The sequence below is a fragment of the Dermacentor silvarum genome, chromosome 8, assembly GCF_013339745.2.
Source record: "Dermacentor silvarum isolate Dsil-2018 chromosome 8, BIME_Dsil_1.4, whole genome shotgun sequence".
NCBI classification, from domain to species: Eukaryota; Metazoa; Arthropoda; class Arachnida; order Ixodida; family Ixodidae; genus Dermacentor; species Dermacentor silvarum.
The window spans coordinates 154544239-154563328 of NC_051161.1; the positions used below are offsets into that span (position 1 = coordinate 154544239).

At 45.3% G+C, this 19090-nt stretch overlaps 1 protein-coding gene across 1 annotated transcript in view; it reads left to right on the forward strand.

The window, feature by feature from the left end:
* Positions 1–7515: 7515 nt before the first annotated feature.
* The window catches only part of LOC125939700 (C4b-binding protein beta chain-like), a 35099-nt gene continuing 23524 nt past the window's right edge, over positions 7516–19090 (forward strand). The window contains exon 1 of the mRNA XM_049672159.1: positions 7516–7645. Coding sequence (XP_049528116.1) covers positions 7612–7645 — 34 coding nt within the window. The 5' untranslated portion in view covers positions 7516–7611. The remainder of the gene's footprint in view (positions 7646–19090) is intronic.

A 19090-nucleotide genomic window follows, 5' to 3' on the forward strand; every position in this document is an offset into this window, starting at 1 on the left:
GGAAAGCAAACCCGATTGACGCCCAAAAGGCCATGGGCGTATGGGGGGGGGAGGGGGGGGGGGGAGGGGGAGGCGGGGCGACGCTGTGCTACGGCACCAAATGCTTATCTTGCAACCCAGCGCAAGGAGAACTGGCAACGCAATCTCCTACGCGAAAGCAAACAAAAAAAAAAGCGGGGAGGCAGCGCGGGAGGGACGGGGGGAGCAGCTTCTACTCTGCCAACAAATACGCTTGCACTGGCTGTGGTGGCCGTCGCCCGCACCGTCTCTTTATCTCCACCACGGCCGGGCTCGACTGGCGCGCGCACTCGCTTCTTAAGAAGCAAGCGAGCGCGCGAGCCAGTCGAGCCCGGCCGTGCCTCCACACGGCTCTGACCTTTATGCGCTGTCCATTCGCCGCTCAGTTTCCGTTGAAGCGATAGACCGCACGATTCTTCGCCCGCTGCAGCGGCCGCGCCAGCGTTTTGACAGTCGTTGTCTGCGGTCATTCAGTGTGATCTATTCATGTTTGCTTGTGCGCGATGACACCACGCTTGTCAATTCAGTTAGAAAGCGAATGTGTCGAAGTTTATGCGGCCGATAAAAGTACTCTACGATCCCTACTCCGAATAGCTCTCTACCAATTTGCTATCGCAATTGATGCTTCGCCTTTCGGGCGAAACTGCGACATTTTTTCCTGCGAGATGAGTTTTTGTTTGTGCTTACATTAGAGGTTCATTTCCGTAGGTTAGACTTAAGACCGAATCGTCCTCGGAGAGAAGAATCGAACCATGGGGAAGTGGGCCAAGTATGCGAGAAAGTATAAAAAAGAATGGGAGCAAGACCCCGAGCCCAAAGTGGGTCCTGGTGCGTTTACTTATAGATGGCTTGCCCGTAACGAGACAGATGCAGGTAGTTATTGTGCTAATATCGAAACAGGTTTGCCGCGATGCCATTAGTGCGCCACGTCACATGAACATTGCCCAGTGTGTTAGCTTAGCAGGTGATGTGTCGCGCTGCTGGCTCGAGGAAAGGGGTTGGATCCTCGGCCACGGCGGCCACATTTCGATCGAGGCTAAATGTTGAAACACCCGTGTACTTAGATTTATGTGCACGTTAAAGTACCTCAGGTGGTCAAAATTATTCCGGATTCGCCCACTGCTTCATGCCTCCCAATCAATATCGTGGTTTTGGCACGTAAATCCCCAGTAATTATTATTCATAGTATATCAACATAGTCTGCTTTTTGACAGTAACCGGTTTTCACAGGATTACCACTGTCATCAATTTGTCATTTACCTTTGCTCTTAATGAGCCGTCGCAGCTTTTGCCGTTTCGAGCGAGTTACGTTCGGGACGTGCTCGTCGCCAAAAACGACTGCGCGCTTCTTACACTTGTGTGCCGTTTTGTGCAGCAATAGTTTAAGGTTTCGCTTACACCGATTGAGACAGCGAGTGGCATCTGTTGTCTCGCACTTCTTTTTAACGCATGTTCTTGGCATGCTGGAGACCTAAGTGGCGATCAGGTTGATGTAAGTGGAAAGTATATAGAGTGTCTCCCAGGTAACCCGGGTCAATCTAATGAACGAGAAAACAAGATAGGAGGATAAGACAAATAACGCCTGATATCATGGCGCGATACACTGGTTTCGGCTCATAATAAAGAAGCTGTGGGCGCGTCACCGTCGCAGACCGCTGGGCAGCTGAAGTTTTTCTACACCGTAGGCGCATGTCACGTGAGAGCTCAATGATGCTGACATTATTTTGCGTCCACGTGAGCTAAAAAGCAGAGTTCGTAGTTAGTATTACTGTATACACCTAAAAATAATAACTTACTACTATCTGTCATATAATAAAATCACTATGATTTCGCCTTCTGCAGCGATTCGCTGCAAGCGTGATGTATACCGTCACGGCGGCAATCACATTTGGTTACAACGGGTTGTGCAAAAAAGGATCGCTTTGCTTGAATGTGAAAATTTATATAGAAATAAAACTGCAAATAAAAATGGCTATATTTGGCTACGAATTATTTTGCTCTATTTTTGTGTGTGGCTACATTTGGGCTACAATTTCTTTAAATTTGGCCTACGCCGCCTCGTCCGACCTGGCAACACTGCATATAGCCCAAACAAAGCCAAGTCGCTAATTCTCAGTAGCCCAAATATAGCCACATAGCTAACTCGTCGAAGTCGACGCCAAAATTTTTTTTCGGTAGCCCAGTTTGGCTATAAGTAGCCAAACCTGGCAACACTGGCGCAAGCAGTGAGGAGAAGCGCTCGTTCAGGGCAAGGAGCGCAACACGGAGAAAGGTGGCCGCTCAGCTGCGGTGGCGCCGCAGCGCGGCGGCTTCATGCGACATATCAAGCTCTCCCATAGAGTGACGGCGCAGTTTCGTGACCAGAAAACGTATTGAGGGACTATGGTAGAGAAATGCCAAGATATTTACATTTTGCCACTTCGGTGACAGCTCTGTTTTCAAGCTGGTAATTAAAATTTGCTGGGAGATTTCTTTCTTGGTATGCGTAAAAGAACGGTTTTTACCACATTGAGCTGCATTCCCCAGTTCGAACACAAGTCGGAGATTCCTACAAGGCATCTCTGCAACACATCATGATCATCGTGGGACACTATTTCCTTGAAGATAACACTGTCATCAGCATATAACCTAATGGACATATTAGCAGGAATAACATCAATCATATCATTGACATAAATTAAAAATAACAAAGGCCCAATCCCACTGCCTTGTGGAATTCCTGAGTTGATCTTACGGTCACTAGAACTACAATTTCTAACTTCAACAAACTATTCCCTATCTTTCATGTATACGCGCGAATCCACTGTTCAATACGCAAAAGGAAGTCCAATTTTTTCTAATTTATGTAGTAAGTTACTATGGGTAACCCTATCAAATACTTTGCTAAAGTCCAGGAAAAGCACATCTATTGGTCCGGATAAATCAAGTATTTGGGAAAGTTCATGTGCGGTTGGTTCTAGTTGAGTCACCGTGGAGAGTCCTTTTCTAAAATAGTGCTGAAACTTCGATAGTATGTTAGGATGTTTCAAGAACCCTTGTATGAAACCAGCGACAATATGTTCCAATACGTTGCAACTCATGCTAGTAATTGACACAGGCCGGAATTTTGAAACTGTGAGATAGTCTCCTTCCTTGTGTACCGGCACAACCCGCGCTTTCCGCCAGTCTGCTGGTATTTCTCCGAATTTTAAGGATCAATGAAAAAAAATCTGAAATAGATTCCGATATTTGTTCGGCATATCGCCTCAATAAAGCATTGGGAATGTTAACCGGACCAGCAGATTGCTTATATGTATATTTAGGAGCAGCTCCAGGATACCCTCGCGAGTGATTAAAATGTCGTCTACTGACGGGCTATATGTGTTTGCAAGCTCAGTGTGATATTGATCCGCAAACACACTTTGAAAATAAACATTGAAATGTTCTGCAATGCTGTGCGCATCCTCTATTTCAATTCCATTAACTTTAATGCTATCTATCTGCTGTTTCCTTTGGCTTAGGTGTAACCAAAGCTTTTTCGGATCACTAGAAAGAAATTCTTCAATATTCGTGCTATAGAACCTACCTCGGGCCAAATTTACCTTTATCAGTAATTCTTGTTTCAGATGCTCAATCTGCGGGGTCGTACTTTTGTTGTTCTTTCTCAGTCTTTTAATCTTACGTTTGGTTGGATAATTTCCTGATTTATCCAGGGATTAAGCCGTTGTTTTCGAACACCTTTTAAAGGTACAAATTGCTCAGTACAGTACTTTACAGTATCCTGAAATCGTTGCCACGAGAGCTCAACATTATTATCACTTATCTTAAGATGTGTATCTAGATAATCTATGAGTGCTACATCATCGGCCTTAGTGAAATCTCTAATTGTTTTTACAATTTTATGACTTTGATGAATTTCCGCTGAAACATCCCAGCAAAAAGAAATAAGGATTGTGATCAGATATGCCAGGCTCGACCACTGCCGTTCCGCGCTAAAAATATTTCGCTCAGGAGCAGAAGGAGATCCAGAACATTATTTCCCCGCGTATCATTATTAATAACCTGCCGGAGGCTAAGATTGAGCATAATGTCTATCGCCAAGTCACCAGAAACTGATGAACCATAGTTTAAGTGATTCCAGTTTAAACATGGCAGGTTAAAGTCACCTGTCGTTATCAGATTTTCCTCGCAGTCTTAAAAGATGATCATACAATTTCTGCATATATGAGTCATCGTCACCTGGAGCTCGATATACAGAACACAAAAAAATGACAGTCTCCAGATAGACACCTTCAAGAACAAACTTTCGTGTTCCATGATTTGATCTGCAACTGTTATATGAACATCGGACTTCGTTACGACTGCAATGCCGCCACCGTGAGAACCCCTATCTTTTCTATACAGGTGATAGTTTGGTGGAACGATTTCATTGTCGCGAATGGCTTCATGCAACCAAGTTTCGGAAATTACGCAAACATGGGGATCACATAACAAAAGCAAATCTTCTAACTTATTTGTTTTATTTACAATGCTTCTGGCACTGAACGAAAGTAGCCGGAGCTGATGTACCTGCAAGCGCTAGCTTTCGGTCGCTGAGCAGTTCGTTCCAGATTTTTGTTTGAGGCGCCATGAGCTGTCAGTTGCAGAAATCTTTTTGCGGGAGTTGGGGCATCATCCCAAGAAAAGTACTGGTCATCAATTCGTAGCTTGTCGTCTATCACCTGGACCCTCTTTCCGCTATCTCTATCTGCCTTCGCACTATTCCAAAGCAATTTGCGTTTCCGCCACGTGTCTGCGCAGTGATCACCCTGGATAGAAGTATTTGTCCCTTTTAGGTTGCGTGCATTTTGCATGACTGAATGTTTTTCCGCGTAGCCCTGAAAATACACACCGGCTTGCCCTGTGAACTGTTCCCTAGCCTATGTATTCTAGCCACCGAGGTACAGTTCACCCCCATTTTTCCTAGAAACACTTTGGTTATAACTTGTCGCGTAACAACGATGCGGTTTCATTGGGAATTTCTGGTATGTCAAAACTATCAGATTGGCTTGCTGTGATTTCAGTGGCTCTTCCATTTTGCCTACAGTTGCAACCAAGTCAGTAGCTGCGCTCGTATTTGTTTTCACGTGTTCTTCCAAATGAGTTAAACGCTTCTGAAAACTAGAGAGAGCTTTTTGAGTAGTTTCGAGGGGCGTTTTCAAGGCCGATATATCATTTCAGACTGCCTCTTGTCCATACATCAACGATTTAAACATTTCTTCAACAGTTGGCCCAGGGTTTTCCTAGACGTCGCCACACATCATCAATTTGCAGGAACAAAAACAATCAAAAGCTATACTTAAACAAACTTTAGGGCACGGCCGAACCACTAAAAACCTATTATCACTACATAACGACCAGTTTTGACCAACCTGTACAAAGAAAACGCGTCGCATGATGAATGACCTTCGCCATGCCCACTTAAAATCCTAGGGTTTGGTAGTCTTTATAAGGGTAGAGGCTGGTGACGTAAAGATTCCATTGCTTGGGAGAAGGGGCGGGTAGGTGATGACGCCGTGTATCCAAGCTTCATCGCTGATGTCGCTTGATGTTGTTGAAACCGGCGTTAGCGTGGCCGCTGTCGAAGCCTCGTACGCTCTCAGCAACAGATCCTGTACGACGAAAACGCATTGCATGGTGAATGAACTGCGCCAAGCGCTTTACCCGTGCCCACTGAGACGGAATAACCTGAAAAGCTGGTGAACAGCCGATTGCCATTCCCAGATCATTGACCCTGGAACGAACGGAATGCCATCAAGTGTTTTGTACTTTTGGTTGAATTAGTTTCTTTTGTTAGTGTTGTGCGGTGCATTCCCTGTGAACTTTCTTTGGGAGTTGAAAGTGCTGTGTTTGGATCTGATCAAGGTTTGGTGGTGGACCCACAGTGAACATTGAGTGTTAGTTGTGCGAACTTGTCGCGCACTAACGACACTTTTTCCCTCGAAAGAAATGGGAACAATAACGGATGCTAAGAAAAGATGCTGCGCCACAGAAAAACAAGGACGAGAGGGTAACACCAAGGACAGGCGCCACAGCGCAGCCATGACCTTTTGGTAGAGCGCTCGCCTCAGCTGCGGGAGTCGTAGGTTCAGTTCCCATGGCCAACGGTCACTCACTAGTTAAAAATGGCACAGGGGTACTGCTGCCTGGCGTTCGGTTTTATTCAGGTGTAGCACGCTCGAAAAAGAAGCCCGCACCCTAAATTCCCGTCAACCATCTCATGAGCACAAAAAGAAAGTCTCGCAGTCTCATGCCACCTACTTTCCACCTAATTACTGTAGTTGCCGAGAAAAAGGCCGAGAGGCGCGCTTGTACATACCTATTCCTATACCAGTAGGTAACAGGTGGCAGCTCTTCACTGGCTCCCTCAGCTGCGGCAGATGATCGACAATGTCATCAAAGCTGTGGTTGCGAAATTTCACTCCCGCAGCTGTGGTGAAATTCCAGAGCGTGCACCTCGCAAGTCTTTTGCGAGGTGAGCGCAACGTAACGAGCGCAAATATTTTGCGTTCGTCGGTATGGTTAGCGTGTCGTCCAGGTCGTTCTATAATGCAGCATCCTTTATTACACATCATGAACCAACTCGCCTAGCAATGAGCTTTGTTGAACTTATAGACACACCAAACTGCTGGTACTGCAGAATTATGTGATTAGCTTAAATTTTAAATGACATTATAATACTCATACCGCAAAATTATTACAAAATCGCGTTTATTTAGTATGGACTCCTCGTACCCTTTCCGATTTTGGCGTTACTACAAGCTCAGTATATATGAAAGGATATTTAATTGGGAAAGCTAGCTAGACTAATAAGCGAAGACTGCGGGATGTATTCTTGTGAGATTGTCAGTTAATTATTCATCTACAATAATCACTGGCAACTCAAGAAGACAGTTCATATGGCCAACGAAGTTTTTTCCCCTCGTTATGTCTTACTGTTGCCTTTTAATATTATTTTCCTTTTATATGCAGATGCGCTTTTGCGCAAAACTGCCATTTTTTTTGTGTTTTCTACAGTGTGTATAAATAGTAAAAAAAAAACACCTGTCAAAGCCATGTGATGTAGGAAGCACAGATCTCCGCCAAGCCGCACTTTTATGGTTGTTTCTATAGGCACCTGGTACCATGAGACATTATGCCGAATAATTTGGATTGAAATAAATTGAAGTTTATTGAAGTATATTTTTGGAACCTCCTGCGTTGTGTAAGCAGTGCAGTCAGCGAGAAACTAATGATCGGAACGTTCTATATCAACATTGAGACATTCACGCTTATCGCACGCTTAAACTTGCCACCAAGTGGAAATGTCCAAGCAAATGACAGAATATTTTGTTTGTTAAGCCGGACGCAGCAAAAGGAAAACGGTCCTTGTGCGACATGCTCATTACGCACCGAGCGTGCAATCCTGTTCCTGACGTCTCCTGGCTGCCCCAACTTCTGTAATTTGACGCGCCTATCATCACTAAGTGCGAGAACTCGCTGGCCGCGAGACGCGATAAGAGCACAGAACGCCAAGCCAGTCCCTCCGCCGAGCATAACAGCCCGTGCGCGTTCCCGTGCATCTTTCCTTCTTCGATGGAGGTTAAACTTTGCACGACCATGTTCCGAGGTGAGTGTCATTATTTTCAGTCTTCTGTGGAGCATGCAAAAATGGGCATAAATTCGCAAAATATTTCGCGCACTTGTAATGTTGGGTAGCCCAGAGTTTGTTGTCGAAGTGGGAGCTGCACAGGGCAGCAAGCCTGTGAGGCGGCGAATAGGCAAGCCCTCGACGTCCCCATGTCCGAGGCCTAGGCTCAGCCAACTAAACTGCTGGTTTCAATAAAAGTTTGCTTCTCCTTGTACCGTTCGTGCCAGGTAATCATGATACTGAACATATGCATAGTAAAGGCGGTCAGCCAATGGAATACAAGACATACGAACCAAATCATTTGTGAATACGGTGTCTGATAATCTGTGCAAGGCGTAGGCTAGCGCAACTTGTGCTATGAACGACCCTCGAAAGCGTTTACTTGCCTACTCAACTACGGAAGTTTTGCAGGTGGCGCGCTTGTACGCCTTTCGAATAGAAAAAGAAATGTTTTGCCGATTTTATATGTCCATAAGGGTCTAACAAATTATGATTAAATTATACCCCCGAGTGAGTTTTCAATGTAATAATAAATTTTCTGTGATCTGCATCGCCATGAGCTACGTGGCCGCATGGTTAGTGGTCAGGATGAACTTTTTAATAGAAATGTAAAAGAATATCTGAAAAATATCTTCCTTTGCGCTAGTGCACTACGTTTACCATGTAGCACTCTCGTCATTTTATCACGACCGTGATGTCGGAAGTCCTTTTTTTTCCCATTTTTTTAACGTTTTACTAGCAACAGTAAAAACATAGCGTCTGCATGCTCCGTATGCCTTTATGATACCTTTTGAAGTTCCAATAAAGCCCTGAGTTGCTCCTACATAGTACTATTTTTTGCCTCGGAACACTACCCGAGAACATGAGTGCGATGTAGATACCAATTGGACGTACCGCTTGTCCGCCAGTCTAGGGTACAAACTCCAGTAAAACTACCGCCCTTCTCTCTCAACTATTTTTCCACGGTTGAATGTGCTTACACACAAACCAGAAAAATTGATCAAATATACGTTGTTTGACAGGAAAGTGTATATACAGATATGCAGCATGCATGGCGATCATGTAAATCTACAACGCCGTTGTCCGTTTTCTACGACCGTTTGCTATGAGAAACATGGTTGACTTGCTGGCACGTAATGATCGTCTTTCAATTCATAAATTGTGTAAAGAAATAAGAAGAAATATCAAGGAAAATGCTTTTCCTTTGCAGTTTCTGCTTCATAAAAAGGGCCACGCTTTCGAGTTGTGTTGGCACTGAAACTTTGAAATGACTTAGCTGACGCTGCATCATCTCCACAAATAAACGGGGCCTACAAAGTTGTAAATTTTGAATTTAGCGAAAGTGTTAGTTTCATCTCATGTCAAGGGTGAGGGCAATTGGCAGGTGTCTCCGCCGCTGTGTAATTATAGAGCCACGGTGGAAGGTTTTTAATTATTTTCCTGGTGATACTGCATATAACGTGCAAAATCAATAATGGATGTTTAGAGAGTCCTAAAATACAAACAGACATGGCTGGACTATCCACAGTATCAAAGTCTAAGCAGATAGAACTCCGAATATTCGGCTGGCCACGTGTCCGCCTCAATTTGAACATTTCGGAGCCTGTTGGACTTTCCCGCTGGACGTTAAGGGCCGCCACAAGCCTCGTGTGCATGGCACCAAGAGATGAACTGTGTGTAGCACGCTGGCGCATACGACAGGTTGCGGTGCGCCTTCGCAACGGTAAGACTGTACAGGGGCGCGGACAGCCTTTCTATGTTTACTTTGCTCTACATTCCCCAGGCTTCCCAAGCCTGATAAACAGAAGACAAAAGTGCGACAACTTAACACTCAGAGTTTGCATCGCATTTCGCTTTTCATGCAGGAGGCATCCTTAATGCACACTGGTGGCCAAAAACGGGCTGAACAAAAAGAAACAGATAGAACACGAGTAATTCAAAAGACACGAGACAGCGAGCCGGGTTAGATGGACTGAGATTAGAGGAATTTTCAGGGGCTCCATCTATGACCACGACCAGGATGGAGGCTTTTTTGAAGCATGGGCACATCTTGCTAACCGAAGGAGTTGGTCGATATGTAGCATGTGAAAACCAGCACGACTTTCTTCTGTATCTCCCATGCGAGAAGCGCAACAAAAGCGCGTTCCAGATCCTAGACCTGTCAGCTGATGCTAACACGCAGTCAGGTGCATAAACAGTGCTTCGCGCAAGCTGAGATCAAGGGCTGCTCGACTAGGCATAAAGCTTATAAGGTTCCATGGAGCCCTGTTAAAATCTGCTTAAGTAAGCTTCATTGCCAATCTTTCTATCAAATTTACACGAGCTCGCAAAGTACACGAAAATCAATGCAATGCAATCCTTAGGACTTAGGGTGGACGCTTGGGCGTGTTGGTGATTCATTAAAAGAACACAGCGCAAGAAAGACGGGGACACGAAAGAGCGACACGCACACGCGTGCGTGTCGCTCTTTCGTGTCCCTGCCTTTCTTGCGCTGTTTTTTTTTCCAATCCTTAGAACGTTTGTAGTCTATAAAAAGCAACAATTTACGAAGCAGAATCGTTATTTTTTATATACCGCTAATTAAAAAGTGTATTGCAGCTTGCGACAATGAAATAGCTGATGTCATTACATACTATTTCATCACAGCTATATATCGCTTACTAAAAGATAGACTCGCTGAAAGCACCCGCAAAGTTTCGGAATTGGCGCGGATTCGAAATTTTCTGTCGCCGACGGCTTCGATGGTGTTATATTCTTATCGGGTGAAGCACCCAGCGAGTAGATCCCTTCATGTTAGTACAGTGCCAACAGCCACATGTGATCAGCGTTATCAATGTAACCTTAACAGCACAACCTGCAACTCCACATCTTGGCACTCGGAGCAAGTGAGCATTTAGCGAGGTGACCCTTTTACCGCCTCCCTAAGTCTCTTAGCGCAAAGAAGAAAGAACAGTATAAAATAATCGTGAGTAAATTGCAGCAGCACTTCGCTTCGACACGCTAGAAAATCAGCTTCTGTTTGTGCGCTGCATGTTGTACAAGGTGACACTGCGAATGTATTTCATATAGAATAGGATCTTGCATTTATGCAAAATAGGATCTTGCATCATCTGCGCACCAACCAGTCGTCCTACACGAAATCATAATGAATTATTGTCTTGTTAACCCACTTACTCAAAATGAAAAGTGGCCAGTGGTAACCACTTCTTTCCTTCTAGCTCAAACAGAAGGACAAGGTGGATTTGAGGTTAGATTAGGTCCTATTGAAGTTTCCTGGAGACATAGAGCCTTGCTAAGTCTTTTTCAAATGCCTTTTAGAAAATTCACGATAGGTGAGCACAAGATTTTTGTTTGCACTTGCGTTGTAGGCAAAGTAAATGACCAATACCGATGCCAGAGGGGACGAAGAAGCGCTGGACCGGGTCTTTTATTCTTCGCATCCTGGCCACAGTGGCGGATGTACTGGAAATGCTCGGTGATGGTAACGCTAGGATAGTATCTATGGTAGCCTAATTTCTATGTATCATTATGTAATTTTTATTTTATGTATGTACCCGCACCATAATAAATATAGACTTATTCGGTTTTTGTTCCCATATCATATGCACAGTCTCGCATAATGGCGTACTTGTAAGGCACTGGACCCTACCTACTTCTCGAAAACATTCATACTATGTTTTCTGTCTCAGAGGCATTTATTGAATCAGATACACACCTAAATACTGTAGGCTTGACGCGAAAACACTTTCACCGAAATAACACTGGTGAAGGTGCTCTTAAATATATCAGCTGAAAAACCAAGTTTCAAGGTGGAAATAAAGCCCGATAAAGTTATACGCTTAATTTTCGAGCAATAAATCCTGAGCTTGCTTAAAGTTACTTGTAAAGCCGATTTTACTAAAGTATATGTCGGTCACGCACGTGACCTGCCTGGTGCACTATATCCAGGAGTGCGTTGATGTGAGGCTTATCTTGAAAATATTGTTAGGTTATTCAGAGTCCTTTGCGTTTCTTCGACATCACAGTCACGACATTGTGAAAAACGTCACCACATCACTAGAGTAGCATCACTTATTCAGTGGCGTGCACACCAATACCACACCAGACCAGGGGCGCTATAGCGTAAAACGATTCCAAGCTGTTTTGATTCCAAACTCCTGAGGTCAAATTTACGTAACGACCGAAGCAAGCATCGGGCGGTGAGCCGCAGCGTTGTCTGAACAACCCGATCAAACACTCTCCTCGTTCATAGAAGGTCACCTTTGTTCGTTTTCAAAACCAACAGCATTGTCTACACTCAGCGGTGTTTCTTATCTATTTGGCTGACAAGAGCACGCCCTAGTGGAGAGGGTTTAGATCGGGCCGAGCCAGCACAGTGAAAATAGATAACCGCATGAAGAGGGTGGTGCCGGCTTCTTCGATTGGTCTGCTTCACCGTACTTAGCTTCCGGTGGCTAGTCGGAAATCGCGGCGGCGTGCAACGGAAGGATAAGAATGCCGCTTAAACAGATCCTCAGCAAGGAAGAGTCGGCAGAGCGATGTCGTATACGTGCCGAAAGGGCTCGATAACGTTTTATTGCGACGCAAAAAGGTTTATCATGCGCAAATAAATACATGATCACTGGCAGGTTCGAGTGGCGAGGACCTGAGCGATCGGTGGGCAGCAATCTTCTATTCCTTTCGGAACGGGTCAGTCTGTGGCAATCTTAAGTTTTGTTCGGCATATTAGTGCATTTTGTCGTGTAAAAGTCACTTTGACGTGGTGAGTTTCGGCGGTTTTGTGAGGTCGCGTGAGAGACAGGTGAAGTGGGCGTAGCCAGAAAACATTGGACCAATAGCAGAGCGCTAATGGTGAAAAGGCGTCGAATCATGAATGATTATTTTTTTTTGTTGTTGTTGTGCGGTTTAATTGGGTTGGAGTGCATACGGCAGGCATTGCCAAATCCTGACTGGTAGCTTACCACTGTCGTTGAAAAGTAAAGTGTACAATCATTGCATTCTATAGGTGCTAACATATGGGGTAGAAACTTGGACGTTAACAAAGAAGCTTGAGAACAAGTTAAAGACCGCAGAAAGAGCGATGGAACGAAAAATTTTAGGACTATACGTTAAGAGACAGGAAGAGAGCGGTGTAGATCAAAGAACAAACGGCGATAGCCGATATTATAGTTGACATTAAGCGGAAGAAATGGAGCTGGGTAGGCTATGTAATGCATAGGATGGATAACCGGGGGACCATTAGCGTTACAGAATGAATACCAAGAGAAGGGAAGCGCAGTCGAGGTTGGCAGAAAACCAGATGGGATGATGAAGTTAGGAAATTTGCAAGCGCAAGTTGGAATACGCTAGCGCAAACAGGGGTAATCGGAGATCGCAGGGAGAGGCCTTCGTCCTGCAATGGACATAAAATATAGGCTGATGATGATGATGATGAATCAGTGTGTACACGTTATACCAGATGGGGAGCTATCGCGGTTTCCGAGACGTCGCGTGACAGGCAGGTGAAGTTGGGAGTGGCCCGAAAATGTTTTGAGCAATCGTGGAGGCTGATTGCAAAAATTGGAATCAAACACTGTGGAATCATTTTACGTTACAGCGCCCCAACTGCTCGACTACCTAATGTGAGAACAGCAAGAATGCTGCCACTTCAAAAAAAGCAAGAATTAGCTTTTCTTGATTTTTCAACACAGGGTTTACGTTTGTTGATCCAACGTGAGATGACGCAGCGCAATGAAGAGAACGACTCGCAGTCTCAGTCTGCCCTGCCGCACTTCATTGTCATTCTCGACAAACTGTACTGCCTCCTGGACAGGAAACTTACGAAGATCGGTGCGAGGAGTCAGATCTTACTGTGTGCGCTCATGTTCGCGTTCAACTGGTGCTGACAGCAATCTCGAAGCACAGTCACCTCTGTACGCACATAGAGTAAACTGCGCGCTGTACTGCGCCTTATTAGCCCACATCATTTACGTCTGTCCTTAATGTTCGCCTACACGCGCGTATGGGTCTACCATTCCATTCAGTTCAAATAGAGTAATACTAACAAGGCAGCGCGAGGCTGTTCCGTTCCTCTGCAGTTGCTTGCGCTACTTTAACGCTTACTTCAGCGAGCCACTTCTAAGTAACCCATAATTGGTAGAGCAGCAACATCATTTGCATCAGAAAATTCGTAGCTACAGAAGCATCTGAAAGGCCTCCACCTGCTGCGCAGCCTCTGGTCCTTTTTGAAACCATCTGCGTTATCCATAATACACGTACGCCTCTAATGTGCCCCACGGCATAGTTTGTTTCATATCTTCGAACCTAAATGTCAGCTGTAAGTATTAATATATTCTCCCCTTCCGTACCCCCAATGCAAGTCAATGCCATTGAGAAAAAATATGAAAGTTTTAAAGAAAGTAATTAAGCTTGTAATAATGATACTGCAGCACAATAAAAGAGATCTTGCGAAGAGATTTCACAAAAAAATATAGAGCCTGTTATATAAAATTTGAACTTGGTGATTATGATAATGGCATTAAGGCGAAAACCTTACATGTCTAATTAGACAGTCGACCTTGAGCGAAAACACGTCGGATACACGAAAGGTACAAAAAGGCTACGAACCCTCGATCGTTGATGGGACTCGTACCTACGACCTTTGGTGTGAATTAGGGCTACGAACCCTCGACATTTGGTGGGGTCTAAACACGACCATCAGTGGGAGTGGAACCCATGACCTCTGGTGTTAAAGAAGGTGAAGTTAATGGAGGCACAGTTATTTAGATAGAGTTAAGGCACTCGAACCCACGACCTTTAGTGGGAGTCGAACCCACAACCTTTGGTGCGAGTCGAACCCACCACCTTTGGTGTTAATTGAGGCGGAGTTAATTAAGGCACAGATAATTAAGATAGCGTTATGTAAGCATTTGAACCCACAACCTTTGTTGTTAATGAAGGTGAAGTTAATGAAGGCACAGTTTTTAAAATGAAGCTAATAAGGCACTCGAGCCCATGACCCTGGTTTGGAGTCGAACCCCCGACCTTTGGAATTAAGACGGACGGCTAAGCGAAGTGCACTAAGCGAAATAAGGGAGATGAATAAGCGAATTAAGCGAATGAGTATGCGCATTAAGAGGGACGACTAAGCGACGTACACTAAGCGAATTGAGGGGGATGTGTTTGTCATGTGTCCATCTTTTTTTTTTGCATCAGAACTTGGGCTTTCACTTTCAAGTCGTCTGAGGGATAACATAAGAGATCACGTGAATTTTTAAAATATGGTTTGCCTGTCTTTGAGGTTAGAGGAAATAGCTCGTAAATAAGCATTTGCATTTTGCCTGAAGATAATGAAGACGTTCGCACAAAATAGATCAGAAATTTGTAAATTTGCCAAAGGCAGTGTGTTAGAAAAAGATTCAGCTTGTAGGTTTATTTTGAAGTATTCTTGAATGCTACAAAGCAGCCAACAAATGGGTGCGTAAGTAGCAATCCAATGCCAAGCAACTGTTGATGGTAATATTCCAATTCCCGCACTATTTATGGTGAGTAGTTTGTGAGAAACATGTAACTTGTGCAGATAAGATCTGGTACAACTGCAGGATATGAAGTGAACATTAAATCCATAGAAATTTACTTCTGATGCTGGGCAGCCACCAGACTGATTTCTGAAATTTTTCCTCTTGCCACATTCTGCTCTGGCCAAACTAGCGCTCACTCTGTGAAATCCTGAGCAGCATTTCTACATTCCCTTAGGTACGTATACACGTGTGATCTTAGGCATAGCTGTGAACCTGTTAAATTTAAAATTCGTAAACCTCACGCGGACACAAACTGGGGCGGTGGGTGGAGGGTTAGGGAGGGACATGCTGGGTGACACAGCAAGCATTGTTTTTAAAAGTTAGCCCAGCGCACATACATTTTTTATGAATTACGTACAGATTTATTAGCACTTTACATTTTGACGTGGCGTACAAGCATCAACACAACTCGAACAGTAGACACTGACAAGAAACGGTGTTCGTCTCTATCATCGAAGTGACACAGTTGTTAAAGACAGTGTTTTTATCACCCGGCCGTGACAGTGGCTAATTCAGCGACTTTCTACAGAGAAGCTCTGTATAGTGTCTCAACAAGCCTTCGACATCCTCATTCGCTTCGCCTGAGAATGTGCGCGCTTCTCGATAAGGTGGCCGGTCGCCATCTTGCCTTGAGCGAATGCTCTCGTCCGCGGTTTCTTCGCCACCGTCCCCTCCGTCCGATTCAGTCATGTTAGCGTCTGCCGGGGGTAGTCCAGCCAACCGTTTGCAGCGTCGAAGGGCTGCAAAAGCTGGTCGTCCAGTGTAATGTACCCAGCGCCTCCACCAAAATTGCAACGAATGACATGGCTTTATTTACACGTTGATATATGGAAGCTTAGCGAAAGGGGCTGGCGGCCATCTGAGACCAACAGGCTGGTTCCGAGCGCACTCTAATTTCTCTCGATTCGGCTCCACCGTGCACCATGAGAGTTTCATTAGGTTACCTCATTACTTAGTTCTGCGTAAACTTTGTACAAAATAAAAATTGTAAGTGATTTCTACCGGAATTTTTTGCACTAATCTCTGCTTGGGAATCACGATACTCTCCACAGCGAGGCTTAGATAATGCCCCATCTCATCGTCACGCTTGGCGTTTCTCGCTTTACGGTACGTCATATGTTTCATTACACAAAGCACAACTGGGCTCAACTACACTATGGTGTGTACCAATGTGATGCTATATGAGCCTTTGGTGTGTCATATCGCTAAATGAGCTATAGGAAACGCTGACACCACTGATCTCCGCCACATCTGTCCTCATTCCGATGCCGATGACGCTGATTTGATGTCATCTCCTTTGAAATGGGGCGGTGACAGTCACCCAGCCTGCTTGATCCAATCAGGCATGTCATAGATGTTATCACTTTTGTATACATCTCCTTAATCTTGGTTTTCCCCAAAATCTACCTTGTACCGCTACCTATGATTTTAAGAGATCAGGTCGTATCAATCTCTTCGCTGTAGTTTTATAGGGGTGAAGCTCCTTAGGGTGTGGGTCTGTCCCTCCTCTGTAGTATGTAGTAGTAGTAGTCGTCGTCGACGTAGTAGTAGATAGCCACGTCTACTTTTATGAAAAAAAAACACCGCATATCCACGGGGTGAATGATGATGAGTGGGCGAAGCTCCGGAGGGAATCATCGGTAAACCGTGAATCTTCCGTGTAATTCGCCCAGTCTCGCCGCACTAAATCGAACGATTGACTTCTACCAATTACACGCGCCATATGTGACGTCATTCCTATTTTATAACGGCGCCCTTCATTATAATTGCACCATCTCCCGCTTAAGGGGACGCTAACAAAAACGCGTTAGAAACATGCAGTACTCTCTAGTTAGGGGGAGAGGCCACAGCGTCTTACGCAGCCGTTTACACATGCCGGAACGTGCACCGCGTTTGCCGACGCCATCACATGACTGCTGAGAGAGTATAACCGCCGTATTCATAAACGCTCCTCGACTTGAACTTGACTTGCCACCGCCTTCAACGCGTTTCAAACGCGCTGCCCAAGGCGGTGGCAAGTCAAGTTCAACTCGAGGAGCGTTTATGAATACGGGGGTAAGGCGGAGAGGCCACAGCGTCTTACACCAGCTTCTTACACGGGCCGTAACGCGCTAGCACAAACGCGTTAGAAACGCGCAGTCTTTCGTTAATGTTGGGTATGTATTGTCATCGTGGTGCCTGTGTCCATGTGCGCTTGGTGGCGTAGTGGTTAGCGCCGCGCGTTCGGAAGCAAGGGGTCCCTGGTTCGATTCCGCGCTACGGACACAACTTTCGGAATTTTTTTTTCATAATACGTTTAGTTTATACCGACATCTGGTACTAGCGTTAAGACTAGTTACACACTACGACGGGGACGAACGGGTGCCGCTATAAGGAGCTTCGCCCCTAAAACGCCGGAAGCGTTCTCCGGAAGCCGGCAGCTGGCTTCCGGAAGCGGAACCGGAATTGGAAACGGAAGCGGAAGTCGGCTTCCGGTTATACTATACGTATACATATATATGTATATATGGGTATACATACATATACGGACACACAACGCCATCTATTGAGCAATTCATAAAACTAGACGTGGCTACCTACTACGACGGGGACGAACGGGTGCCGCTATAAGGAGCTTCGCCCCTAAAAATTCCGAAAGTTATGTCCGTAGCGCGGAATCGAACCAGGGACCCCTCGCTTCCGAACGCGCAGCGCTAACCACTACGCCACGAAGCGCACATGGACACACGCACCACGATGACAATAAATACCCAACATTAACGAAAGACTGCGCGTTTCTAACGCGTTTGTGCTAGCGCGTTACGGCCCGTGTAAGAAGCTGGTGTAAGACGCTGTGGCCTCTCCGCCTTACCCCCGTATTCATAAACGCTCCTCGACTTGAACTTGACTTGCCACCGCCTTCAACGCGTTTCGAACGCGCTGCCCAAGGTGGTGGCAAGTCAAGTTCAAGTCGAGGAGCGTTTATGAATACGGGGGTTATACTCTCTCAGCAGTCATGTGATGGCGTCGGCAAACGCGGTGCACGTTCCGGCATGTGTAAGCGGCTGCGTAAGACGCTGTGGCCTCTCCCCCTTACTAGAGAGTACTGCACGTTTCTAACGCGTTTGTGCTAGCGTCCCCTTAAGCGGGAGATGGTGCAATTATAATGAAGGGCGCTGTTATAAAACAGGAATGACGTCACATATGGCGCGTGTCATTGGTGGAAGTCAATCGTTCGATTTAGTGCGGCGAGACTGGGCGAATTACACGGAAGATTCATGGTTTAGCCGATGATTCCCTCCGGAGCTTCGCCCACTCATCATCATTCACCCCGTGGATATGCGGTGTTTTCTTTTTCCACCAGTACTCTAATCGTCTCTTGCTTATCTCTACGGCTGATCGGTTTGGTGTTTCCTTCCAATTTAAACCCAAGCGCTTCTGGAAGTTGTACGTTACCTGCATGGGTGAATCCCTTCGTATACCATTAGGATGTGTTGTGTGCTCTCCGGATCTTTACTGCAGCATACACATGCCTCATCTAGGTCCGAATATTTGCTCCGGTATGTTTCTGTCCTTAGACAACCGGTTCGAGCCTCGAATAGCAAGGCACTGACCTTTGTGTTGCACAGATTTTTCCTTCTAATTTCTTTCTTTTCATTCTTGTAAATCTCCATGGTCCTTTTTGTTTCTATTCTTTGCATCCAGTTCACCGTCTCCATTTCGGCCACTGTCTTTCTGATTACTCCTTGTTTTCTATTTACAGTTTCAATTACCCCGCACTTGTTTGCCAACTTTCTTGACCTCTTCATCCATTCTGTGTCCACGCTTTTCAGGTACAGATACTTGTGCACTTTAGCCGCCCATTTATTTGCATCCGCGTTGCTCA